This window comes from Mchenga conophoros, linkage group LG12 (genome assembly GCF_057382185.1).
Source record: "Mchenga conophoros isolate Kocher_MC1m ecotype Shallow Benthic linkage group LG12, M_conophoros_male_GT1.1, whole genome shotgun sequence".
Classification (NCBI taxonomy): Eukaryota; Metazoa; Chordata; class Actinopteri; order Cichliformes; family Cichlidae; genus Mchenga; species Mchenga conophoros.
Window position 1 is genome coordinate 23,180,566 of NC_140537.1, and position 27,208 is coordinate 23,207,773.

Here is a 27,208-nt window from a genome sequence, read left to right on the forward strand (position 1 = left end):
GACGTGCACATTTTTATTAGTCACAGAGCGCAAGACAAAAAAAAATGTATATATAAAAACGTTCAAGATACAGTAAATGCAGACAATGCATTAAATTTATGGTATGCGCGTTCTTAAGAGATGAAAACAGACGAGACTCTGTAATGAACGGAAATAATCGAAGCTCATGGCCTCTCCTTTATCTTTCTTTCCTCTCATTCTTCTCTGAGGGTGTTTATTAAAGACCCACATTGCCCTTGGCTATTCAATCACTTTTCAGTAAGAAGTAATGGTTGTACTGAATGAATGCAACGGCTGGCAATTCATTACCACAATCAGACGACTAACACCCCACCCCCCCAACATCCCTCCTCTCATCTTGTGTACTTCGCCCTGCTCTTCGGGTAGTTTTCAGCATTAAGCAGAATTCGGGGCCTTGAAAACCGGGATGTCTGATCTGATTTGCACATAACCACCTTTGTTTGTTGAATCTGTTTAGTGTGCTTGTGAGCAATGCGGCGCATTCTAAGCGGAAAACAACACAATGAATAGATGAATGAAATCCTCAAATGACAAATGGCAGAACGTCACATTCACATGGAGCAGATGGGATGCTGATCATCATTTCACACCTTCTGCTCTCCAAATCTGAAGCAGAAGGGCAGGTTGATCACCAATTAAAATAACTACCTTAGTCTGAAACTAGCGTGATTTTTTTCCTTCCATGCAGCGCAACTATTAGTTTCATTACATGAAAAGAAAACTTTCAAGGCCACTGAGTGATGTTACATCTGCCACAGTTTTGTTGGCAATTTTTTTTATCTCTGCCTAAGAGCAATATACTTTTCCGCTGCCTGCAATTTTCTCATTATCGCCCACTTCCCCTCAACCACTGTTTATTTTCTCCCGTCCCTCACCCTCTGCTCGAGCTCCTGGAGTGTTTTCTCGCTGACGGGGTCCACTTTGGTCACCACCGCTTTCCTGCCCTCCAGTTGAACAATAACAGTCATAATGCAGCACATGTCCACAAGCTCTTCCTGGCATCTCCTCATCCCCGCATCCAGCTCACCTCTCCGAGACGGGTCACGCTTCAGGGCTCCCTTCTCTGCTACCGAGAAGCCCAGAAGGCCTGTCAAAACTTCATTGGACAGCTCCACGTCCAGGTAACCGGTCCCGTCAGATATTGTAGCAGAAACACTCCAAATGCCATTACTGCTGCTCAGTTTTCCCAAGAGAGTCACAATGAAAGCTTTGACATGGATCTCCATGATGTGGAGAAGTGGTTTGGACATTAAATTTTCTAGCAAGCACAAGTATGTAAAGGGTGGAGAGGTCAGAGTGACAGGAGGGACTGTGCTGCCACTCCGAGCATTTTGTTTGGACGACCTTGAAGCTTCTGTTTCGTAGCTAGTGCTCTCGGTGCCTCTACTAGACCTAAGCTGAACAGGGATCTCATTTGGTCCACTAGTCTTCCCACTGGTTTCTGCCTCTTCCAAAATGCAGTCCATATCTTCATCCACAAAATCAATCTCGTCATTAGCAGCCAAATATAATTCACGTGCTGCCTCCGAAGCTGCTGGAGAAAGAAATAGCTCGGGAGTTGTCTTGGTTAATTGCTCTGAAGCTTCTCTATTGTCCCTTTTCTGTGCGCTGGATCTGGAGTTGATAGACCCAAGTCGTGGCCCAGAGCCACTCAAAGTGCATGATTCAAACAGAGCAGCTTGGGGTTTTGTTGCTCTGTTGGGATTTCCTGTTATTCTGCTGTTCCGTGGTGTGTTTCTGTAACTGCTGTCAGATGGTGTGGGGACACTTTCATTTTCCTGGAAAATCACACTGTCCAGCTCCTCCAGGGGAAGGTCGTCAAAGTCTTCGTCAGGAAAGTCTTCGTCTGCCATGCTGTGATCTTGGATCTGTTGATGAACTGCATCGGGGGGAACTGAGTCAAAGAGGTCAGCTTCCACGTGTTCGTCATCATTTAGGTAACCCTGGTCTAAACCATTTCTGCTGCTTCGGGTCGAGCCACCTCTGTCAGAGCGGGTGGAGAGTTCACTTCTGAAAGACAACAGCAAATTATGTCGGACTGAGTTAACAGGGCTTTTAAATCATCGGGGTTAATCAGCTCACTGTTCAAAGCGCACACAGAAGACTGGACAAAGAAGTTCACACAGACATAAATTTGAAAAAACTGTAGCGACAACACTTTGCATCATCCTATCCTTGAATCTTCGTCATCACAACATTGAAACGATATAACAGCTAAATATGAGACAATGTTATTTCTCTGTGTAAGTCAATGAGGCTAGTGTAAACTAGTGACTCTGCAGTTCATTCCTCCTGGAAATAATTGTACCCTGCACAACTCGCTTAGCATTTTACATCATGACATATGAACTGTCTTTTTCCTGCATCTCAAAATGACCGGTGTACGTTCCACTTTATTCTCAGCAGCTTCTGTCTCTTCAGGAAATTGATGAACTTTAAATAAAACGGAAATTGTCGTGACATTTGAATCTACCCTGTGATTTCTCCTCCTGCTGTAGGTATACTGCCTATTTGTTAAGAATGTTGTTCTCGTCACCGGCCGCAGCGACGTAAAGACATTTTATTAGAAAACTTTGTGAAGATGCTGTAAGACGAATGCATTAAAACCATCTTAAAGTCTTTTTTTTCCCTGAAGATAAAAGTGATGTTAAAACTAGAAATGCCACGATTTCCACGACAGTGCAAAGTGAGGCTTTGCAGCATCGAAATGTCAAGACATCACATTGTTTACCACCCACCTGGACGAAGCGGCTGGGACAAGGCTCCTGATGGACGAGCTTCTTGAAGACTGAGTGGAAGCCTCATGCAGCGTGCTGTAGCCGCTGTCTCGGGCAGGTTCAACCTGAAGCATTTCAACTTCCTCTTGGGCCTCGAGACTGGCTAACAGCTCTGCATCATCAAGATCCAGATCATCCACTTCCTGGTTACCTTAAAACAAAGAGAAAAAAACAACAACAACAACATATATGTTAGTATAATTTTAAAAAATGGGCAGGTTAGATTAAAGAAGAAAAGCAAAGCCATATAAGACAGAATGTCTAAATTTCTAATAAAGTGTATGTAGTGTCACATTGTGCCGATGATGGATGATCTTTGAAGATACACAGAGTCTAATACATATACCTTGTTGTTGTGCTGGAGCCTCCTCTCCTTCCTGTTCCTGCTCAGAAAGTCCCAGTGTCCGACACAGCACCCTGCCCTATCACAACAGTATCAAAATAAGCCACTGAATGTGTATGGTGTACTCCATCTTATTGCTATACAAAATCCTATAATATCTTTGTGTAGTTTTATACAAGAAAAGAGAAATCAGAAGAAATGAGACAAAACGTACGAGAAATCGTTAGAGGTTACCTGGTTATTCCTGTCCACCAGGTCTTCGACCTCACCACCGAGGATTTTGATGTTGGACGGCCCCAAAAGCAAAACACCAAGTCTGCAAACTATCTTTCCTTGCAGCTGCAGCTTTGCACCGGGCCTGCAAGAGTCAGCAACATTTCAGGAAAATGTCTAGTTCTTATTTTTAATTAACAATAACAACAACATTTCATCCATTTCTCATTGTGCTTGGATACTTGTGTTTCTATAAAACTCGAGGCAATATTGTTAGGAGGAAAAGACTTTTATTTCATTTTAGGCAGACATGTGCCCTTTAAAATGTTTTCAAATAACTAGCAGTAAAAAGACACGATATTGCAGTAACATGTTTTACAGCTCAATCCTTAACCTGAGTGCCGCGCTGAGAGCAGGGATTGGCTGATACTCCATAGCCTCCAGGCTCTGAACTCCATCTGTCACCTGTGCAATCAAACATGTTTGATCAGAAAACACGTAAGTAATAAAAAGATTATGATGACATTTATGCAAATCTATAAGAAAAGTGTGTTTGTCTTTTTGTGTGAATTAAACAGATTAAAAGACAGTTGTGTGAATTTTTCAGTTCATTTTCTGCAGTAATCTGAGACCCCGTGGGCTGTTGTCTGGAGGCTCTCATAAATATGTGAGGGTTTGGATTTAGACAGAAATATCTGGGCCAAAACTTAACAGCTCTGTAACTGCTCTTTACTTATGAATGTAGACGTATTAAGGCATAAAGGAAAATTAGAAAAACAAAAAAAACATAGTAGATGATTTGTGCATTTGTGTAAGTTAGCATATTTAATTTAATTTACAATTTCACTAAATAAGGGAAATATGACTATCTAAAATTTTTAAAAATAAACTGAGTTCAATTAGACTGGCCACAACCAGGTTTACTGCCAAACCTGCTAAATCAAGAAATGATTTAAATTAACACAATCTAAAGAAACTCAAAACAGCTGAGAAACAAAACATTGACATCTATCAGTCTGAAAATGATTACAAAACCATTTCTAAAGTTTATCCACAAATGGAGAAAACATGGAACAATGGTGAACCTTCCCAGAAGTGGATGGTCTGCTAAAATTACTCTAAGAGCTCACCGACAGCTCATCCAGGAGACTCCAGAACAACATCTATTTTGGGATGTATGTACATATTTTGGGGGGAAAAAGTCTGTGGACTGATGAGAGAAAAGTTGAACTTTGTGGAAGGTTTGAGTCTCGTTACATCTGGTGTGAAACTAACACAGCATTTCATAAGAACAAAATCGTACCAGCGGTCAAACATGGTGGTGGTAGTGTAATGGTCTGGGGCTGTTTTGCTGCTTCAGGATGACTTGCAGTCAATGATTGAACCATGAATTCTGATCTCTACCAGAAAATCCTGAAGGAGAATGTCCTTCCATCAGTTTGATCCTAAACATGTGAGCCAATCATCCTCTGAATGACTCAAAAAAAAAAAAAAAAAGTCTGGTCTTATAATAACTCTGGATACTGTAGCATAACTTTAAACAGGTCAATGATACTCAAAAACCCTCCGGTGTGGCTGAATGATAATAACTCTGAAAAGATGAGGGGCCAAAATTCCTCCACAGTGATGTGAACAACTCACTCAGTTATCACAAACATTTGATTGCAGTTCTTGGTGACAAAGGTGTCACAGCCAGCTATGACATTTAGGGGCAATTATTTTTTCACACACAGTTCTAAAACAGTAATTTATATTTACTAAGTTTATGTTTGTCTAAAAATGCAAAATTGTTTGATGATCTGAAACATGCCAGCGTGACAAATATGCAAGAAAAGAAAAGGAAATCGTGAATAATAAATAATTTTCCACAGCACTGTAGGTTGTTTAGACTCTAAAACCCATGTAGACTGATTCAGTATGGAAATAACTGTTATTTCGATTTCTTTTAATATGATTATACACGCTGGCTGCCCTGTCCTAGTCAAAGCTAATCTACGACTCTTTGATCAAAAATGGTCTGAGAAACAGTTAAAAAAGTCACAGCAACGTTTCTAAGCAACACCTGCACTATTCTTTAAGAAAAGAAAAAAAACATACACTGAAAAGTATATTACTTATGGTGGAAATTAGAGTCTGCCTCATATATTCCTGCAATTTACTCTTTCATATGCTCTCACTGATGGTACCGTCCGCTCTGATTCAGTCAGGAAGAGAAGCAGAATTATTCCACTCAACCAAACATACAAAGATAAAGTCTGGTCACAGATAAGTGCTGGACACACTGCGTGCCACTGCAGTCAAGACGAGTCCAGACAATATTTTCTATTAACAACACAGTTTAAAGCTCTGTCTCTACGGGAAGTGCCTGAATGTTTTTCTGTTTGTCTGTGAGACGCTGAAAAGCTACTAAGACACAGACAAACGCAGGATGCTGGATGATGCAAAAGCCAAAGCTTTAAAATGAAATTTTATGTTTTAAATCTGCAATTTTTGATCTCCCTTTTGTGACCCAAGAAGACAACTAGTATCATCACATATTCAACATCTGCTTTTTAAGGTTAACGCTGTTATTTACATAAAGGCATTCATTCAAAAGGCTTTTACTGAAACTCAATTGAGATTTTTTTTAATGGCAACTATGATTCACATAAGACTCTGACCTGCAGTAGAAGCATACGGGTGGGTTTGGCTTCCCAGGGCCTCTGGGTGGTCTGTGTGACTGCAGACACCTCGTCATTGACACAATCTGTGCCCCTCCACTTCTGCAGCTGACCATACGCCGGCTGACTGATGTCCAATAATGAGTCGACCTAAAACAGAGTTGGACCTCTTGTCATGTTTCCATTTGCGTGCACGATGATCAACCGAGCGTTGGTGTCACCAGCAAGGTGAGTTATCTGTATGCACAGCCCAAATTAATCATCACCATTAACTCAAGCGCTATATTTCCTCAAGAGCTTGCTTTGCAATTTTTTTCCCTCTCCGATGCAGGCAAAAAAGCCACAAAAGCAAAAGTAACAACAATAACAAATGTACACACAATACACACAAAAACTCAAATTTTAGACTACTTTCAAAAATCACGGGTCAGTTAAATAAATGCAGCAGGAACGCCTAAATACCCCCCTCCCAATGTGAAAAGCTGAGTGACTTGCCTTTATGTGATTTAGCTCAGGTTTTATGCTGTTGGTACACATATTGTTCTCAGCCTATTGTTTGCTGTTTTTACATGCTTTTTTTTTTATTTGGTTTTTTTTTTGTTGAAAATATGATCAGAACTGTCCCCAACAACAAAAAGAATAAATAAAGAAACTGGATGAACTATGTAACATGAAAGTTTGTACCTGGACGCAGAAGTTGCCACTGAGCTCAGTCTTCTGGGCTTCAGCGAGCCCTTCTGGCAGGACAGGAAAGTCCAGGTCTCTGAGGTCTGTTAACAGCCATTGGTCCAGCGCCTGAAAAACCACATCAAGCAGTGAGATTCATTTTTGGTTCACTTACTGTCATTCAGCAGCAGTTACACATAGAGTGGACCTATTATGTTCACTTCCAGTCCCATAATTTATTCTTTTGTTATATGTACAGTGGGGCAAAAAAGTATTTAGTCAGCCACCGATTGTGCAAGTTTCCCCACTTAAAATGATGACAGAGGTCAGTAATTTGCACCAGAGGTACACTTCAACCGTGAGAGACAGAATGTGAAAAAAAAATCCATGAATTCACATGGTAGGATTTGTAAAGAATTTATTCGTAAATTAGGGTGGAAAATAAGTATTTGGTCACCTCAAACAAGGAAAATCTCTGGCTCTCACAGACCTGTAACGTCTTCTGTAAGAAGCTTTTCTGTCCCCCACTCGTTACCTGTATGAATGGCACCTGTTTGAACTCATCATCTGTATAAAAGACACCTGTCCACAGCCTCAAACAGTCAGACTCCAAACTCCGCCATGGCCAAGACCAAAGAGCTTTCGAAGGACACCAGGAAAAGTATTGTAGACCTGCACCAGACTGGGAAGAGTGAATCTACAATAGGCAAGCAGCTTGGTGTGAAAAAATCAACTGTGGGAGCAATCATCAGAAAATGGAAGACATACAAGACCACTGATAATCTCCCTCGATCTGGGGCTCCACGCAAGATCTCATCCCGTGGGGTCAAAATGATCATGAGAACGGTGAGCAAAGATCCCAGAACCACACGGGGGGACCTGGTGAATGACCTGCAGAGAGCTGGGACCAAAGTAACAAAGGTCACCATCAGTAACACACTACAACGGCAGGGAATCAAATCCCGCAGTGCCAGACGTGTTCCGCTGCTGAAGCCAGTGCATGTCCAGGCCCGTCTGAAGTTTGCCAGAGAGCACATGGATGATACAGCAGAGGATTGGGAGAATGTCATGTGGTCAGATGAAACCAAAGTAGAACTTTTTGGTATAAACTCAACTCGTCGTGTTTGGAGGAAGAAGAATACTGAGTTGCATCCCAAGAACACCATACCTACTGTGAAGCATGGGGGTGGAAACATCATGCTATGGGGCTGTTTTTCTGCCAAGGGGACAGGACGACTGATCCGTGTTAAGGACAGAATGAATGGGGCCATGTATCGTGAGATTTTGAGCCAAAACCTCCTTCCATCAGTGAGAACTTTGAAGATGAAACGAGGCTGGGTCTTCCAACATGACAATGATCCAAAACACACCGCCCGGGCAACAAAGGAGTGGCTCCGTAAGAAGCATTTGAAAGTCCTGGAGTGGCCTAGCCAGTCTCCAGACCTCAACCCCATAGAAAATCTGATTTACGAATAAATTCTTTACAAATCCTACCATGTGAATTCATGGATTTTTTTTTCACATTCTGTCTCTCACAGTTGAAGTGTACCTCTGGTGCAAATTACTGACCTCTGTCATCATTTTAAGTGGGGGAACTTGCACAATCGGTGGCTGACTAAATACTTTTTTGCCCCACTGTATATGTATTTTAAATGACACACAGTTAAAACAACCCTTTATTTTAAAGGAAGCTTTAGTGCAAAGCTACCTGCAGATACCGGTGACTCAGATCCAGGAAGAAAAAGTAGAAACTCTACAGAAAAATGATTTAACAGAGTAAGAAAGAAATGTCACAGGGATTTGGATGAATTCAGTGCGTCGGTAGTGTTAGCAATGCCTGCAGATATTTTATTTCTTGTTTATAATATGAACGCGCTCTACAGAGTTGAGATCTCAGGACCACTTGAATGAACCGGCATGCTGCTGAAACCATGAGGTGATGATTTGTGCCTTGAAAAAAAACAAAACAAAACAAAACAAAAAACAAGAAACTTTGTCCTCTTCCAAGCATGTAGTGGAAAAAAAAAAACAACAAAAAAAGACAACTTTGGCCAAAAAGGAGCACAGCTGTTCGACAACAATATTTTGGTACACTGTGTCATACAAATGATGCGTCAATACAGGGAAATATTCCCCACATGACGCCACCGCAAGCTGCGACAGCTGACGCCGAGTAGGATGGAATCATGCTGCCATCAGCTTGTTGTAACAGAAACCAGGATTTGTCAGACCAGAATGTGTCCTTTCACTCTTCAGTCACCCACATTTGCTCATTATTACCTACTCTAGCATGAGCTCCTTGTTCTCAGCTAACAGTGATAGAAATGTGTATGGTCTTGGGCTTCTGTTTCTTGGTTATCAGCCCCAGGGTTGTTTGAGTTTTGCCTTCTGCTAGCTGCATATTTGCAGTATGAAGATCACATGAATGCAAAAAAGGAAGAGACACCGAACTAACTGCTGTGTCACAGATGTTATTCAGCTCAGACTGGGTTATTCTACCAAGAGTGATAAAATGTGCATGAACCACATCAAATCCACATGTTCACATCGAAGCCAGTAACCATCTTTGAGTCAAAAGTGGGGTAACCATCCACCCCGTGACCACCTTCTATCATGTGGCCCATACTTAACCCATGTCATAATAAGTGAGCGAACATCTTATAAGACAATAAGTGGAAACAAGATCTCTTAATCTATACTGGAGTTTCTGGAGCTGTGGAGAATTATCCAGAAACAGGTAGGAAAGGAATCCTTAGACTTTTGTTGACAAAAACAAAGCATTTGATTTCTGTCTATCGAGTTGTACACTGCTCCTCCTTGAATCACTACCTTATCGTGGTGGAGGGGTTTGTGTGTCCCAGGGATCCCAGGGGCTATGTTGTCTGGGGGCTTTTGCCCCCTGGTAGGGTCTCCCATGGCAAACTGGCCCTGGGTGAGGGACCAGACAAAGAGCGATTCATAAGACCCTTATGAAAAGGACACCGAGGGAACAGTTTACCCTGCCCGGGATAGGGTTACCGGGGCCCCGCCCTGGAGCCAGGCCCGGGGAGGGTGCCCGAGGGCGAGCGTCTGGTGGCCGGGCCTTAGTCCATGGGGCCCGGCCGGGCACAGCCCGAAGAGGAGACATGGGCCCATCCTCCCGCAGGCCCACCACCCGCAGGAGGCGCCATAGGGGTCGGGTGCATTGTGTGCCGGGTGGCGGCCAGGAGCGGAGGCCCTGGCGGACTGACCCCCGGCTGCCAAGACTGGCAATAGGGACATGGAATGTCACCTCTCTGGTGGGGAAGGAGCCTGAGTTAGTGCGTGAGGTTGAGAGGTACCGGCTAGATATAGTCGGGCTCACCTCTACGCATGGCTTGGGCTCTGGAACCAGTCTCCTGGAGAGGGGCTGGACTCTGGAACCAGTCTGGAGTTGCCCCTGGTGAGAGGCGGCGGGCTGGGGTGGGTATTCTAATATCCCCTCGGCTTGCTGCCGGTACGTTGGGGTTTTTCCCGGTGGACGAGAGGGTTTGTTCCCTGCGCCTTAGGGTCTGGGAACGGGTCCTGACTGTCATCTGCGCTTATGCGCCGAGTGGCAGTTCAGAGTACCCAGCCTTCTTAGAGTCCCTGGGGGGGGGGGGGGGGGGGGGGGGTACTGGAGGGTGCTCCACCTGGAGACTCTGTTGTCCTGCTGGGAGACTTCAATGCTCACGTGGGTAACGACAGCGATACCTGGAGGGGCGTGATTGGGAGGAACGGCCTCCCTGATCTGAACCCGAGCGGTGCTTTGTTATTGGACTTCTGTGCTAATCACAGTTTGGCCATAACGAACACCCTGTTCGAACATAAGAGTGTCCATAAGTGCACGTGGCACCAGGACGCTCTAGGCCGTAGGTCGATGATCAATTTTGTAATCGTATCAGCAGACCTGCGACCATATGTTCTGGACACTCGGGTAAAGAGAGGGGCTGAGCTGTCAACTGATCACCACCTGGTGGTGAGTTGGATCAGGTGGCGGGGGAGGACGCTGGACAGACCTGGTGCACCTAAACGCGTAGTGAGGGTGTGCTGGGAACGTCTAGCAGAGGCCCCAGTCCGCGAGATCTTCAACGCACACCTCCGGCAGAGCTTCAACAGCATTCCGAGGGAGACTGGGGACATTGAGTCCGAATGGACCATGTTCAGCGTCTCCATTGCCGAAGCTGCTGCATTGAGCTGCGGCCGCAAGGTGGTTGGTGCCTGCCGTGGTGGTAATCCCCGAACCAAATGGTGGACACCAGAGGTGAAGGGAGCCACCAGGCTGAAGAAGGAGTCCTATCGGGCTTGGTTAGCCTGTGGGACTCCGGAGGCAGCCGACAGGTATCGAAGGGCCAAGCGGAATGCGGCTCGGGCAGTGGCTGAAGCAAAAACTCGGGTGTGGGAGGAGTTCGGAGAGGCCATGGAAAAAGACTTTCGGACTGCCTCGAAGAGATTCTGGCAAACCGTCAGACGTCTCAGGAGGGGAAAGCGGTGCTCTACCTGCACTGTGTATAGTGCTGGCAGAGCGCTGCTGACGTCGACTGAGAAAATTGTCAGGCGGTGGAAGGAATACTTCGAGGACCTCCTTAATCCCACTGACACGTCTTCCGAGGAGGAAGCAGAGTCTGGGGATGAGGGGAATGACCCGCCAATTTCCGGGGGCGAGGTCACTGAGGCAGTTAAACAACTCCTTGGTGGCAGAGCCCCTGGTGTTGATGAGGTCCGCCCCGAGTTCCTGAAGGCTCTGGACGTTGTAGGGCTGTCCTGGTTGACACGCCTCTGCAATGTTGCGTGGAGATCAGGGGCAGTACCTGTGGACTGGCAGACCGGGGTGGTGGTCCCCTCTTTAAGAAGGGGGACCGGAGGGTGTGTTCCAACTACAGGGGGATCACACTCCTCAGCCTCCCTGGGAAAGTCTATGCCAGGGTGCTGGAAAGGAGAGTTCGTCCGTTAGTCGAACCTCGGATACAGGAGGAACAATGCGGTTTTCGTCCTGGTCGCGGAACACTGGACCAGCTCTTTATCCTCTCCAGGATACTTGAGGGTGCATGGGAGTTTGCCCAACCAGTCTACATGTGTTTTGTGGACTTGGAGAAGGCATTCGACCGTGTCCCTCGGGGTGTCCTGTGGGAGGTGTTGCGGGAATATGGGGTGTCTGGCCCATTGCTACGGGCCATTCGATCCCTATACAACCGTTGCAAGAGCTTGGTTCGCATTGCCGGCAATAAGTCGGACTCGTTCCCAGTGGGTGATGGGCTCCGCCAGGGCTGCCCTTTGTCTCCGGTTCTGTTCATAATTTTTATGGACAGGATTTCTAGGCGCAGCCAAGTGGCGGAGGGCTTTCACTTTGGTGGCCTCAGAATCTCATCTCTGATTTTTGCTGATGATGTGGTTCTGTTGGCTTCATCGGGTGAGGGCCTCCAGCTCGCACTGGAACGGTTCGCAGCCGAGTGTGAAGCAGCGGGAATGAGGATCAGCACCTCCAAATCTGAGGCCATGGTTCTCAGCCAGAAAAGGGTGGAGTGCCCACTCCGGGTCGGGGATGAGTTCCTGCCCCAAGTGGAGGAGTTCAAGTATCTCGGGGTCTTGTTCGCGAGTGATGGGAGAAGGGAGCCGGAGATCGACAGACGGATTGGGGCTGCAGCTGCAGTAATGCGGACGCTGCACCAGTCCGTCGTGGTGAAGAGGGAGCTGAGTGTAAAAGCGAAGCTCTCAATTTACCGGTCGATCTACGTCCCTACCCTCACCTATGGCCACGAGCTGTGGGTAGTGACCGAAAGAACGAGATCGCGGATACAAGCGGCAGAAATGAGCTTCCTCCGAAGGGTGGCTGGCCTCTCCCTTAGAGATAGGGTGAGAAGTTCGGCCATCCGGGAGGGGCTCAGAGTAGAGCAGCTGCTGCTCCACATCGAAAGGAGCCAGCTGAGGTGGTTCGGGCATCTGACAAGGATGCCCCCTGGGCGCCTCCTGGGTGAGGTGTTCCGGGCATGTCCCACCGGGAGGAGGCCCCGGGGCAGACCCAGGACACGCTGGAGAGATTATATCTCTCGGCTGGCCTGGGAACGCCTTGGTATTCCCCCGGATAAGCTGGAGGAGGTGGCTGGGGAGAGGGAGGTCTGGGCCTCTTTGCTTAGGCTGCTGCCCCCGCGACCCGGCCCCGGATAAAGCGGATGAAGATGGATGGATGGATGGAGTTGTACACTGAGACAGTCGCACATCCTGCCTACCTGCTGGTTGGTTTGCTGCTGTGACAGATGAGCTTCTCCTCCTGCCTCTCCTTGTAGCCACTCCACACAGGCTTCTAGCCAGGCAAAGGGCACCTGGACATGCCAGGAGGACTGCAGCCATGCTTGGGTAGCACGGACCACTGCCTGAATCCCAGGAGTCATCTCTTCCTCTAAGTGTATTTGGCTCTCTCCTGCTTTTCCAGCTGCTTTCTGTCAGAATATACAGACTGCTTTAGCCACATTCTTATTCCGAAGCTGCTTTAGCCACATTATTTCAATTCAGGTATTCATATCATAGTCGCACTTCTCATTAATTACTCAATAACACATTTAGAGTTTTAATCATTCACAGTTTTTATTGTCATTCAGTCAATGAGTCACTGATGCATTGACTGAACAAAATTATGTGTGCAGAAAAAAAACACACACAAAATCACAACAAAAGGTTAAAAAGACTGTAGTGTAACTGTCTATTACATAGTAAACACTAAAAAAAATTAATTAAGATGGTAGTGAAGAATAAAAAAATAAAAAATTTATTTACAAAAATGTAAGTGTATAGCTGAGGTGTCTGGTGGTGGTCAGGTAAAAAAAATGCAACACAGTAGTTATCTGTAGTGCACCGTTTGTTTGTTTGTTTGTTTGACTTAATGTAGTTTTAACTTGACTGTATTGTAAGTGCAAAATATGAGAAGAGATAAAATTCTACATTTAATTTACAATGATCCCTGAGCTGAGTCCCCAGTGACCCATGACGGATTAATAGTTAAGCTGTGTTTTAACATGTTCGTTTTTAAATGAAGCCTCTTAGAATAAATTTAGCCTTGCAGTTTATCTTATTTTGTTTTCTAAGTGAGTACTCCAAATGGGCAAAAAATTAATAATAATTCAAGGTAAAGTGTTGAATGTTAACCCTCACTAGATTGCAGGATGAGCTTTTTTGCACACTAGTCTCTTTGTAAAGCCCTCAAACCACTGGGACCATTTAGAAAAGACTGTTTTATAACAAGAACATAATATTATTGTATCTGATTGTTTTCTTGGGTTATTTGAACAAGGTAACCACACTGTCCCTGTACATGATCTTAAGCAGACGTAAACAGATGTTGCAGGACTGAACGGTTTATTAATTTTAAATTGAAATCGCCAATGAAAACAGTTCAATTACGACAAATATTTCGGATGTCTTTATCATTATCATTACCTTACAAAAATTATGTTTATGTCTTGCAGGTATTTCATGCAGTTGTGCTTTTAAACGTAAAGTATGAAAAACAAATGAAATTCAGCTTTGAGAATATGCATTTCAAATCAAATCGGGACTGCGAAAATATCAGAAAAATTATATATTTTTCCCAACATTGTCCAGCCCTGCTGTTGGAGAGCATGAAAGGGATATCGGGTAAGAAAAACTTTACCAAATAAAAGTGTTTATAACCATTTAGCTGGTATGTATATGTTACCTGAGAAGCACGGGGGCAGACTCGTCCATCAAGTATTGCACAAGTAGGTAGAAAGGCGCCAAAGTTGATTAACCCAGCCTACTTATATAACAAACCTGAACACAAGCATCCAGCAGCAGAGGTCCCTACTCACAACAGAAGGCCTTAAACCAAACACTCGTGTCGGAAAAACGTGACCATTAGCCTTGCAAATTGCATCTTTCTAAACTGGAATAACTAGAAGGGCCACAGTTAACAGTCGATCCATGTCCGGAAACAGACTGGTATGTACCGCCTCGGTTCTCGTGATTGGCGTTCGTTGTAGCCAATCGGATTTATCGCCTGCTTGAGTCGCTCTCCGTTCAGCCAATCAGCACACGGTGAGTCGTCTTATCATTTTATTTCCAGGTTCGGTGGAGAAGGAAGAGGCAACTAGCGAGGTGTTTGCTGCAGGTTTGTGTTTTGAAGATATATATTTGTGCTTTTTGTTGTTGAACTGCACGGCTACTATAATGAGAACTACGCCTTTAATGTTTGTTTGCTCACTGTGTTGCTTGTTTGGTGCAACCCGCTCTGCTTGGCTGCGTTTGTGCTGAACCGAAATTAAGGCAACATGGCGAAAGTAGCTAGCTGCTAGCGTGCGCGACTTAGTGTACTCTTTGTATTGATCGATTGGTTATATTTTAGCAACTCGTTCACGTTAGATCCGTGTCGCGTTACTGTTCGCATTTGAAGCGCTAAGTGGTGCAGAGTAGTAGGGAAGTTTTAAATTCCAATGTGAGCGCAAGAACTCGAAGCGTTTCACTGCGGGCTGGCTAGCTCCGCCGACGGCTAACCGCACCTTAGGCAACGGTCCCTATGTTAGCTTTAACCGGACCAGCTTACTTTCGATTTGGTCACCAGTTCACTATCTTTTGGCTGCTATTGGTTAATATAGTATATATTACTTATATTTTAAAAAAAAAAACAACCCTCGCCTTGTTGTTTTTAGCAATAAGTTATTTTTTGGTCTGCCATTATGTTAGTGTTAACTATTTAACTCCTGATTATAAAGCTGTCGCGGTTTCTCCTCTCTTCAGCCAGACAAACCCCGTGCGTGATCACATTACAGCTGATAACATTTAGCAACGGTGTTCATTCTGATAACAGTGGTCTTAGTTGATTATCGGTCACTTCAGATAAAATATAAGAATTTAAACCCATCATTGGTGTTTACCGAACTGTCTTCTCGCGCTCTCTATTTATATGCCATCATTTCAGTATTTTAAATTAGCCTCTCCCTCTCTTTCAGGTCGCAGGAGTTGTTTGGTTCTTGCTCCGGTAGTTCCGCCTCTCAACACGCCCTTGTTCTCCTAATAAATATCGGTGAGTCTCTGGGATCGGCCAGTTTCTTCCATGTCAGTCCTGCGATCTACTTTACTCAGATGATTTGTCTAATTTCTTCATTTTTTTTCTTGCTCTTACAATGATAACAAAAAACCTCAGCTCACAGGGGCCAGTTTTCTGCTTCTCCCTCCCAATTGCTACCATCTCTATCTCTGATCGAGGTGTTTGGCTCTTCTATTCTTCTGTTAGAAGACGATGGAGACAGATATTGATCAGCAAGAAGAGGCTTCATTCAGCAACACAGAGACTAACGGTAAAAACCTTATTTTAAAGTTTTGCATGTTGTTTAAATACATCAGATTTTGGACACGGTTGGCAAATCTGTGTATTTGGAGATTAAAGTAATTGCTTTTTTATGTTACAGTAAGGGATCTAAATATTCACTGGTCTATGTTTAAAATTGTGTTTGTGTATTAAAAGAAGTCTTTTCTTTCTTAGATGTGCAGAGGGAGATTTGTATATGTTTAGCTTATAATGGGAGAACAGTTTGAAATCACTTTTCTCTTTCGACTGAATAGTTAATTTATCTTGTTGAAGCGTGTGTGTGCACGTGCACGCTGGCGCAGTGTTGTCATGCTGTGTTTTTATCTCCTTTTGCCAGGTAAGCGCCCCGCTGAGGATGCAGATGAGCAGAAATCATTCAAGCGCTCCAGGAACTCGGATGAGATGGTTGAGCTTCGCATCCTCCTGCAGAGCAAAGTAAATCAGCTTCTCTTTCATTTCACATTTCATGTTGAATCCTTATGTGATTATTTATATTTTTGTCTCATTCTTGTGGGTAGCCCTTCAGTAAGACTGACAATGTCTCCTACTTAGACCATTTTGTTTTTTGTTTTTGTTTTTTAAATGTATTTTTCATGGTTTTCTTTCTGTTCACCTCATTACATTTATGCCTTTTGAATAATTAATTTCCAGGCTTCATTATATTCATAAAGTACTTCTCCTCACATTTAATTGTAATGTCTTTTAATTGCAGCACCATAATTAATATTTACTCTTCTTATCTGTTCTTTGTGTTTTTAGAATGCAGGAGCTGTAATTGGGAAGGGTGGCAAAAACATCAAAGCCCTGCGTACAGACGTGAGTACATCTATTCTATGCAGCCTGAATTTTAATTTTGTTTAGGATTTTAATTTTTTATTCTATAGTTTTTCTATCTCTCTCCTTCTCTCTTTCCACTGGCCTCTAAAACCTGACTAGCCTCTCTTATGGGACAGCAGTTTTTGTTTAAAATTTTTTTTTTTTTTTTTACAGTAATAGCTATTCAAATATATTTAAATATTTAGCTTTTGTATTTTCTTACATGTAAACAAGGCAAAGTTTCTAAGCCTCCTGTTCATTAGGTCCTCTGACAAACCAGTTGGGGTTGTGTTTATCTTTGTTTTTTGTTTTGTTTTTCTTCTCACATAAACATTATGTAATCATCTAAGCTAAACTATCCCTAGGCACAAAGGCCCAATTTCATGTCCATTTGTTTCTTCACAATGATAATTTATTGTCACACTGCTGATGTGGAAACACTGGTGCTCCTGTTAATTTAAATTTATGAGCACAGTGCTGAGTTTGTAAGGTCACCTGCTGCTCAAGCTAACTTTTTTTTTTTTTTCCCTTCTTTTTTGTGTTTAGACAAACAGGCCAGTTGTTAATTCATTGAGTTTCATTGACTTTCTCTAGCCCTCAGCAATTTGTTGTCCCCCTCTTTTCTCACTGTCTCTGGTTTATTCCCCAACATTGAACTCTTCATGATAATGATATGCCATTACCCATTTTCCAATGTCACTTTTCCTCCTTTTCTCTCTTTGACAAACCAATCTCTGAGAGAATCAAATTAAAGTAACATTTGAACAGTGTAGAGCCTGTATATTAAAAATGTATTCCTCTTCCCTCTTCCCTCTCCCCTTGTTTATTATTTTACTGTTTACTTTTTTGCCCACTTCCTCCTCTGTTGCCCATGTTCTGGATGGCCCCTCCTGCGCCCGCCCACCTGACACCCTGGTTGGCCCTGCCCATAATCGTGCCCTGTCCTTAAATGGGCGCCTTACTTGATTGACATCTGTGCTCGAATGGCCCTGGCCCCTGCCCATGCCACGCCCAGTACAAAGCCAGTGTGTCAGTCCCAGACAGCAGTGGGCCTGAGCGGTATGTCCCTAAGCTCCTCCCTCTCACTGCCTGACTACAGGTCAAATAAACAAGAAGAGATGAATAGTCATCCTGCCTCTGTCCAGTCACTGTATTTTTAAACTACCTGTTCATACAATATATTAGCCTGAGTCAAAATGCCTAAATACCTTCATGTCCAAATCTGCCTGTTGATCCAGTAAAAGCCATGTGAACAACCTTTTATATGCCATTTTTAAAGTCACGTCAGCATTTAAACTTAGGCTGGTGTTGTCAGGGTTTTTCTGCCACTATCTTTTTAAATCTTTGCTATAATCTGTGCAATATGTCCGTGTGTTTTTGTGGTTCCTCTTTTGTTTGTTTGTTTGTTTGTTTTTAAGTTGATCATCTATCCTCTTTATCTTTCGTGTTTTCACTTCCCTCCCCCTTTCAGAGTGGATATACTGGTGTTATTTTTAATTTTTGTTAGTTTCATGTCCTCACTTGCTTCATCATCTCATTCCTTCCTTATGAAGCCCTTCTTTTATATTGATAAACTACAGTAGTCCATCCATTCTGAAATGCAAAAGGCAAGCTGAGATTCAAGTGTTGTGGTTTTTTTTTTTTTTTTTTTTTTTTTTTTTTTTCCTTTCCTGTCTTCTGCTTTATCTGAACTTGGTTGACTGCTGAAGCCATTGAAAATACAGGATATCTCTGTCCTGCTCATTTTTGCATTCTTTGGTTTTATATTTATTGCTTCCTCCATCCCCTTAAAAAGCAAACAAAGCAAACTCGAGTGGTGGCAGACCTCATTTACCATGGTGTAATCTGCTCTTTTACTCTTCAACTGCCAACATTCTGCTCCCATGTAAAAACTGTGCTTAAGTTTTCCTCCTCAGTAACTAGTGTTTATTGTACTGTCACTAGGTGGGTGTGGACACCAACATTTTAACTACAAATTGACTGTCCAAACTATTTATTTATTTAAAAAAAAAAAGAAAAAAAAAGTTGCGTGTAATTTAAAAAAAAAAAAAAGCGATGGGGTTATTTATTTGATTTTCCTCTGCGATTTTAAACGTACTGTTTTGCGCATTTTGGGGTCTTTGTGGTCAAAATGTTTGTGGTTTGCATCCACCAAACTCTGCTTTAAGATTTTAGAGTTCTCTTTGGCACCATTGGTGCTCATTCCTGCCAGTTCCTCCTCAAACCTCCCTTGTCTCCCCTCTTCAGTGGTCACCAAATGCAGTCACTTTTCTTTGGGTCCTTTTAATTTTGTCTCTTTGCTTTCCTTCTCTGGACAAAGACTTTCCTTTTCATTGCATTGTTTGGGTGCCAGCTTTTTGCCAGTTACAGAGGTTAAAAAAACAACCTTGACCTAACATGTAAAGTTTAGAAAACCAAAAAAAAAACTGGACGCAAATATTTAATTTAGCTGTGTTAGTCTCATTGAATCATTATTTGGTGTTTGACAGTTTTTTCTATGGCAAAAAGGGGGATGGTATGAATTCTATAATCTAAAATGTTGTTCCCTTCCTCCTGGGATGCCTTGCCGGCACCCCAACCCCACCCTCTAATTGTTACGCATGGATGAATTCTGAAGCATCCTGAGCATCAGTGCAGACATTGAAACTGTTGGAGAAATCCTGCTGAAGATTATTCCAACATTGGAAGAGGTGAGCACTTTTATACCCCCGTTTTATTTAATTATTTATTTTTCCCCCTCTGATTTTAAGTTATTGCAAAACTAGTTGTTGCAAATGTGAGTTGCTTTGAAAATTTCATATGCTTGTTGTAGGTGTGAGCGTGTTTGCCAGTATGTGGTTTTTAAGGTCAAACTTCACTGGTTTAAAGGCTTTCTGATTGCATGTGTCGGCAGTCTGATGTGACTATGTATAACACTGTTTCTATGTGCCTCTATCTACCATTAATTGGTTTTTTTGTTTTGTTTTTTAAAGAATAAATATTAGAATTTTCCCTCTAAGAGTCTTAAGCTACATTTCAGGTTGAATATGCTCATGTGTTCCCATTGGCAATCAGGTGTATGAGGTAACGATGTATAAAATTTGTATTATGGTTTGAATATGTTAAATGTCCCGTGCAGTACCAGCAGTACAATGGGATGGATTTTGACTGTGAGCTCCGTCTGCTGATCCACCAAAGCCTGGCCGGTTCTATCATTGGAGTGAAGGGAGCCAAGATCAAGGAGCTGCGTGAGGTATCTTCAAAAAAATGGAGATTTGTTTTTGTTATGTTTGTAAATTTTATATTATTCTTAGACTTGATTTAAATGCCATCTTTTGTTCATCTGTCTTTCCCTAATAAATGGACAGCCTTGGGATTTTGTTAAATGAGCATCTGTTTTCTTTGTCCATTCATGTGTGTGTCTGTATTTGTCTCCAGAACACAAAGACCAGCATCAAGCTGTTTCAGGAGTGTTGTCCCCAGTCGACAGACCGTGTAGTTCTGGTTGGTGGTAAAACGGAGAGAGTGGTGGAGTGTATCAAGACTATGCTGGAGCTCATATCTGAAGTAAGGTTATCTATTCTGGAGTAGTTCATTTATGTATTTATCTTTGCAGCTATTTATATATTGAAAATTGCTGATCTATGGGAATTTTTTTTTTTTTGTTTGTTTGTTGTTGTTTTTTTTGCCTTAGGTTTGGTTGGGAGTTTTAATTCAATATGAAATCCATGATAATTTCACAGAACTTAAACCATATAATAATAAATAATACATAAATAATAATATTGTTGCGCATGATCCCTCTATTTTCTTGTAAATTAAATTGACGCTCTGGGCAGGCCTGAATGTTCTGTTTCCCTGTTTCAGGCTCCCATAAAGGGCCGTACACAGCCCTATGACCCCAACTTCTACGACGAGACGTATGAATACGGTGGTTTTACCATGATGTTTGAGGAGAGAGGGGGTGGACGCAGACCAATGGGAGGTTTCCCAATGCGCGGTAGCCGGTCCAGCCATGGAGAGCGCAGCTTTGACCGAATGCCTTCAAGTAGAGGGGGAAGGGGACCCATGCCTCCGTCACGTCGAGATTACGATGAAATGAGCCCCCGCCGAGGTCCTCCCCCACCACATCCGAGTAGGGTTGGTAGAGGGAGTAGCCGTGGACGCAACATGCCAATGGGACACCCACACAGAGGGTAAGAGATGAGCACAGATAACATGCAGTTTGCTCCCCTGCTTTGCTTTTTCTTGTGCACAAATCAGTCTTGTCCCAAGGGATTCCCACTTAAGTGAGTTTGTTATAATAAGAATACATTGCCCATCTTGTAAGCATTCACTGATTTGCTTAATACTATAGAGCTTAATGACTATAGAGATTGACTGACCATGTGACTTTCGCGCATTGCATGCTGGATACTCGTGGCAAAGCAATGCATCAAACGCAAGCATTTGCAGCATCGCAAAACGTTCATTCTCCGGTTCCGATGCCTTCTTTCTTTGTCCCCCAAAAAAGTTATGTACAAAACGAAGGAGAACAATGCCGGTCCGTACAAAGACAGACTTGATGAAAAGTCAAAGAAAAGATATGAGGAAAAAATCAAAGGAGTGAAAGGGTCAGACCCTTACGAGCACACAGAGTGGACAAAATATATTAGTGTGCTGCCCAACTTTCACCACGCTCATATTTATAATTACACAGTTCTTGGAGTGAGTGCATACACTCATGAAGTTTAGTAACTTCAGGTCACTGCAACAAGCCCAGGTACAGTTTACTGACGGATGGGTACAGGACCTTGAAATGCACCGTGTAGAACGAAAGACCATCGTACGTATCATAAGTTTACCAGTCTCACAAATCGTCTTCATAAATACACATTCGTTAACTGTTTATTAATAGGACTTTAAGCTCAACAATAATTAAATAGTAGTGGAAATAATTTCTGATTCGCATTACAGAAATGTAGCAGTGACAATAATATTGTATGCTGTAATCGTCCTGGGCAATTAGTGATACAATAAACAAAGGAGCATAGTGCGACAGTTTCTGTTCAGCGCCAGACTTGCTTGTAACCTATATCACCAATTATGTTATGAAAATGACGTATTAACTACTACAAAACACTGACCTTTGTGGAAATTCTTGGGGCAGACTAACATGTGAGCTGGAGTGTTCTGGGACGTTATATTTGGTCTTTGAATGGCTGCAATCCAGGCCATCTGTCGCCTCTTTGTTACTTCGGAAACATGGCTCAAACAATTTCTCTTCAACGACGTAATCCGATTTAAAAAAAAAAACAAAAAAAAAAACGATCTCTTTACCCGTCGGCTTCCCGTGGCTGTCATGCGACCGGCTATTGCAGTTAATAATACAACAGCTTCTTGACATTTTTGTGTTTCTTTTTATCGCTGTGTAATGTAATTTCAATTGAAAGCCTGCGTGCGCTAGTACCTCTTGCGACGAGTTCCCAGAATCCTTTGCGGTTTTACCCCTGAATGACGTCACATTTTCAATCTCTATATAAAATTTGAGTTCGAAGTTGAGTCCTTTCACTCCTGTTTAGCGCTTCTTGAGTTTGATAGGTTAAAAAAACAGCAACTCTATATTCAAGAGCACTTGCTCATTTTCCTACATGTCCATATACAGAGCTTAATCTCTTCAGGTGCCTTCTTTCCATTCAGATGCGTTCTGTTTAGGGTCAACTTGGTCCAGTTGTCTTGTGTAAGACGAACTAAGTCCAGTATTCTGTATGTTATTGAGTGGCTATCATTTCATTAAGTGTATGTGCTCATCATTGTCTGGGTGTGTTTGTATCTTTTTTTTTTTTTTTTTTTTGTGCGTTTATTTGTTTTTGCCGACCCCCATCTCCATCTTGCCCACAGAGATGATCGTTACTATGACTCGTACCGCGGCTCAGATGAGAGGTCAAAGTAAGTTTCTGCCCCTAAACCTTTGACTAAACCTCCTAACTAATCTCAACAGGGATACTTTGACATTCTGATTTTCAGTTGGTTTGTATTACCTGCATTTGTCACATTATAAGTAGATGTTCTGTAATTCACTTCATGTTAACGCCAGTGGGATTTTGCCCATCGGTCTGTGTTTGGAGTGATTCGCTGCTGCTGAAAGCCTAAATTTACATTCACAAATGAAATGGACAATTTGTCTGGAGTTTATGAAAATTAATTGTTAAGGTATCCCCACATGTTTCCTCTGCTCTACACATTTTTCTGCTCATTTTTGAGAAACTAAAAGATTTACTCTTCTTTTGTATTGCTAACTACTAAATACTACAGTTTGTTTTTTTTTAGTACCCTAACCTTCATTCACATGTTCAGCCCATCTATTTGGAGTGCTTTGTAGGACAGTAGAGCAACACTGTATGACAAGCTCTTTCTTGTGATGGTAACACATTCATTGTGCTACTCATTAGATAGTTATTTTGTGGTGGTGTGTGAGGGTCATGTGCTGATGTGATGCTTGTCACTTACAGCCCCTGCTAAGAGGTATGCTTTCAATGCCAGCTTTTGATTTAAAAATATTTTTAATATATAGAGATGTATAATTTTGCTTCATTTTGGACTCTTAAATCCAACCTGAAGTAAACCAATTCAAGCAAATTATGTTGGGTGTCAAACTATGGGCGGGGCTATTAAAAATTCTAAAATGTAAGCTCTGCGATGACAAAACAAGAACAAAGCTATTATGATACCCTGACAGTAGCCTTGTTGATGATATCTCTAAGACTTTTTTATTATTAACAAAACGTGGGGAAAGAGTGTAGCAAAAGCACTACATGATATTAAGTTATGATGAGACTTTTATCACAACATTAACATCTGTGCATGTATGTTCTTAAGAAAAGAAAAAGTACAAAGTACATCCAAATGTGTTTCTTCAGTCTTCTTTATTTTAGCTCAGTCGTGTAGGGGGGGGAAATTCAGCAGCCCTTGGCTCTGATCATCATCACCACCACCTGTCACTCCTCTCACCATAACACTGTCAGAGCTGTTCCTGTTACTGTGTGGGAAGATGGCTGAGAGGAAATGTGTTTATACTGTAATCTTGCTCAGCGTGTGTGTGCAGTTTGACCTGGACCAGAAATTTTCTTTGGAATGTTGTCAAGCATTTTTCTAAGCTTTTTCTATTTCTTTCCACCCCAACCCACATCTCCCTCTCTCTGTGTTTCTGCCCACCCCTCCCTTCCATCACCAGTGACAGAAGAGGCAGACCGGATCGCTACAGCGATAGCATGGTTAGTGACCCTTTGCTAAATGCATGCGGCTCTGGTACTAGCATCTCATTGGGTGCCAGCGTCCACAACCTAGCATACTTGTTGGTCCTGTCGCCACACAATATGCTGTGATTGTCCCATTATCCTGTCATGACAATAATGGTTTATCAAGTCAGCATGTGATCAACTGCCATAACCAGAGGGATTTTTTTCTAGGTTTTCTTTCTGTACGTCTGTCTGAGGCGAATTTCTTAAAATTTGGCACAAGTTTGTTTGAACTAGAGTATGAACTGGTTTCATTTTGGCGGCCAAAGATCAAAAATAGTTTGAAACAGTTCATTATATATTGTGTAAGTGTGTAACCATGGAACTGATCATAAATGCCAAAGAGTATTAAATGGTTAAGTGATAACTTTACATACAGAAGGGCAGGGCTGGGCAGGATGTAAATTGAAATTTGATTGGTTGGCGGAAGGATAAAATAACAAGGTGGTAATTCTAGTTGACATTACGTCGTCACTCGTGCAAATGAATGTGCATACACTCAAATGAGCCATGGATCCAAGCTAGCTTTTGCATGGTGTAAACCATCCCACCAAATGACCGTAATCACCACAGCCGGAGACACCCCATAATAATCAGCTATAATTACCCTCTTACTGTGTACTTTTCACGGCCAGCCTGTTTTTCCTGTAAAGTGAGGGAGGATGTTGGAAGGGTAGGGAGGTAGGGGGTGGCCGTGGTTGGTTGCTAAGCACTAATAATGCTTTGTTGACAGACTGGAAGGTCTCTCTCCCTCATTCTCCCTCTCCCTCTCTGAGAGCTGGCAGGATACTGCCTGCCGTTGCTCAGCAACAGCTATTTGAATTGCTTGTTGCCCTGGTGACAGCAGCAGCTGAATAGCAGCTGAAAATGGGGGCTGATGGAGATGCAAGGAGAGATGGGGAGGGGGGATGGAGGGAGGGAGAGAAGGAGGAGGAGTCTGTATTATGGATGAAATACTGGGTGGCTTTTAGTTTAGTCTACTCCATGGATGCTGCAGCTTCAGCATCTGTGCATTTTTGCGTACGATCTGTGGGATGTAAAGATGAAAGGACTTCATTGTGCTGTATGTAACCGGTCTGTGTTTCTGTGTGTTTCTTACAGAGTGGCGGAGGATATGGTAAGTGCTAAACATCCTGTATTGCGTGACGAGGATGTGGTTACAATGCTGTTAACGTCTTAATCAACAGTACAGGTTGGAGAATTCTTAATAATTTAGTGTGGTGACAATTTTCTCATATGTTACAAATATAAATGGGCTAAAAGGATATTGCAGCTAATGAATTTGGGATATTAATTTAAATCTGTATTGTGAATTTTAAAGAAATTTGTTTGCAATGACATTTGATTTTAAACATGTTTCCAGCAAATGTTAAGGATTAGGTAGAGATTTAAATATGATTTAACACATTTCTTGATTTCTTTGCCATATGTACCCACTTATGGGTTTAAGTTTAGTATCAAGGGGGGTCATTTGAACAACTGTTGGCCTGTCTTGGTGGTGATCACTGAGTGTTCTTTTTGTTTCCTCTTCTGCTCAGATAACAGTTCCTCATGGGATAGCTACCAGTCAGGTGAGCCTCTACACTTCATCAGTCAACGTGATTAGAAAAGATTGCTTTTTTCTTTCTTTCTTTTTTCTTCCCCCTTTTCTTACCTTTCCTCTTCTTCTTGCCATCAGGTGGTCGTGGCTCCTATAACGACATGGGTGGCCCTGTCATTACCACACAAGTGACGATCCCTAAAGATGTGAGTGAATGACAATATAGAACTGTAAACTTACACCTAAGGAAGATCTGTTTTATTTGTCTACTGTGCCCCATATTATAAAGATTGGAACTGTACATTGCAATCCAAGCATGTTATCTGCACTCTGTCATTATCATTATGACATTTAAGTGGCATTTAATTTTTTGTGTGTGTGAGAGTTGCTGTTAGGTGTGCAGCAGCTAAAATTTGCCAACAGAATATCCACAGTAGACAAGTCATTTAAGGTCCATTTATTGGTTTTATTAAAGAACTAACCACTACCTAAAATAATTTCAAGATGTATTTTCATTGATTTTTTTTTTTTTTTCCTGAGTAAAGCTTTTCTGTGTTTTGTGTCTCCAATTTGGATTTGTCAACCTACACGCACCTTTAGTCACAGAACCTAAAATAATTTAACATTTTGCCCGCCCCCTGTTCACCACCCCTCTTTTTTTTTTTTTCTTTTCTTTTTTTTTTTTACTCTGTACAGTTGGCTGGCTCTATCATTGGTAAGGGAGGCCAGCGGATCAAACAGATCCGCCATGAGTCTGGGGCCTCCATCAAGATTGATGAACCTCTGGAAGGTTCTGAGGACCGAATCATTACCATTTCTGGCACCCAGGATCAGATCCAGAATGCCCAATACCTCCTACAGAACAGGCAAGTCCTGACATGGGCTCGGTATATTCCAGTGACTTTTATCCTGTTTTCGATTTAGAAATTCTTGGTCTAGCATGCTGGTGGTAGTTATATCTTCAAGTTGTGTTTATAAGGCTCAGTAACTTGTAATGTTAGTTTTGAACTTTTAGAAAACCTCAGTCAAACTGTTCAGTGGTCAACTGACCTCTCATGAGTGAGGGTTGCATCATTAAAAGTATAATGCAACCCTCTCAGAAAGTGCATTCTTGTTTACTTATGCTGAGAAGAGCTGCTCATGTGTGAAAGATTAACTTTCCCTCAATTCATTGAACCTCACATTAATAGGGGAAAGGTTTGGTTGAGGTTGTAAATATGTTATATTGAAATTACATTCTGTTAGTCCACTTTTCGTTGGGTTTCTGAAATTCTGTTGCCTGCTGTCTTTTCTTCACTAACCCCCTTCCTTCCTTCCCATGCAACGTGCAACTAGTACAAACCTTCCTCTTACATGAAATGGCTGTGACGGAACAGACAAGCTTTAACAGCTGTTGTACATATCACGTAACATGTTTATTTTTGTTTTGTTTTTGTTTTAAGGGTTGATGTGATAGGCATATTTCGTTGACTGTCACATCTGTCCCCTGAAATATGATTGTTAAATTATTATGAAAAAAAAAAAAAGCAGAAAAAAGAAAACAGTCCGTTTGCCATCAGAGCCGTTTCACTGTGAAGCAGGGAGTGGATTGATTCTTCCC

At 42.5% G+C, this 27,208-nt stretch overlaps 2 protein-coding genes across 5 annotated transcripts in view; one reads left to right on the forward strand and one right to left on the reverse strand.

The window, feature by feature from the left end:
• rmi1 (RMI1, RecQ mediated genome instability 1, homolog (S. cerevisiae)) lies at positions 1-14,720 on the reverse strand. The gene is made up of 9 exons (XM_085294608.1): positions 14,368-14,720; positions 12,905-13,114; positions 6,699-6,809; positions 6,015-6,164; positions 3,749-3,819; positions 3,376-3,499; positions 3,145-3,220; positions 2,760-2,949; positions 1-2,031 (listed from the first exon to the last, which is right to left on the reverse strand). The coding sequence occupies exons 2-9, from the start codon at positions 13,064-13,066 to the stop codon at positions 876-878; spliced, it is 2,040 nt and encodes a 679-aa protein (XP_085150734.1). The 5' UTR covers positions 13,067-13,114; positions 14,368-14,720; the 3' UTR covers positions 1-875.
• Positions 14,716-27,208, forward strand: part of hnrnpk (heterogeneous nuclear ribonucleoprotein K) — a 13,898-nt gene continuing 1,405 nt past the window's right edge. For 2 of the 4 annotated variants that reach the window (XM_085294609.1, XM_085294612.1), the window contains exons 1-16: positions 14,716-14,799; positions 15,638-15,711; positions 15,832-15,985; positions 16,334-16,431; positions 16,756-16,812; positions 17,828-17,871; positions 19,430-19,502; positions 19,931-20,044; positions 20,230-20,358; positions 20,659-20,987; positions 22,672-22,719; positions 24,005-24,044; positions 25,170-25,185; positions 25,607-25,639; positions 25,747-25,814; positions 26,305-26,474. In XM_085294609.1, the coding sequence (XP_085150735.1) occupies positions 15,928-15,985; positions 16,334-16,431; positions 16,756-16,812; positions 17,828-17,871; positions 19,430-19,502; positions 19,931-20,044; positions 20,230-20,358; positions 20,659-20,987; positions 22,672-22,719; positions 24,005-24,044; positions 25,170-25,185; positions 25,607-25,639; positions 25,747-25,814; positions 26,305-26,474 (1,277 nt within the window). In that variant the 5' untranslated portion in view covers positions 14,716-14,799; positions 15,638-15,711; positions 15,832-15,927. The remainder of the gene's footprint in view (positions 14,800-15,637; positions 15,712-15,831; positions 15,986-16,333; positions 16,432-16,755; positions 16,813-17,827; positions 17,872-19,429; positions 19,503-19,930; positions 20,045-20,229; positions 20,359-20,658; positions 20,988-22,671; positions 22,720-24,004; positions 24,045-25,169; positions 25,186-25,606; positions 25,640-25,746; positions 25,815-26,304; positions 26,475-27,208) is intronic. The other 2 variants (XM_085294611.1, XM_085294613.1) reach the window with 2 other exon arrangements.

Excerpts from the sequence above, each read along its gene's own strand:
- rmi1 (XM_085294608.1), bottom strand. The coding sequence starts at position 13,066 with ATGACTCCTGGGATTCAGGCAGTGGTCCGTGCTACCCAAGCATGGCTG. Across the intron at positions 6,810-12,904 it reads AGCAGCAAACCAACCAGCAG|GCGCTGGACCAATGGCTGTT; the intron begins GTAGGCAGGATG and ends GTGGTTTTTCAG. Across the intron at positions 3,221-3,375 it reads TGGTGGACAGGAATAACCAG|GGCAGGGTGCTGTGTCGGAC; the intron begins GTAACCTCTAAC and ends CTGTTGTGATAG.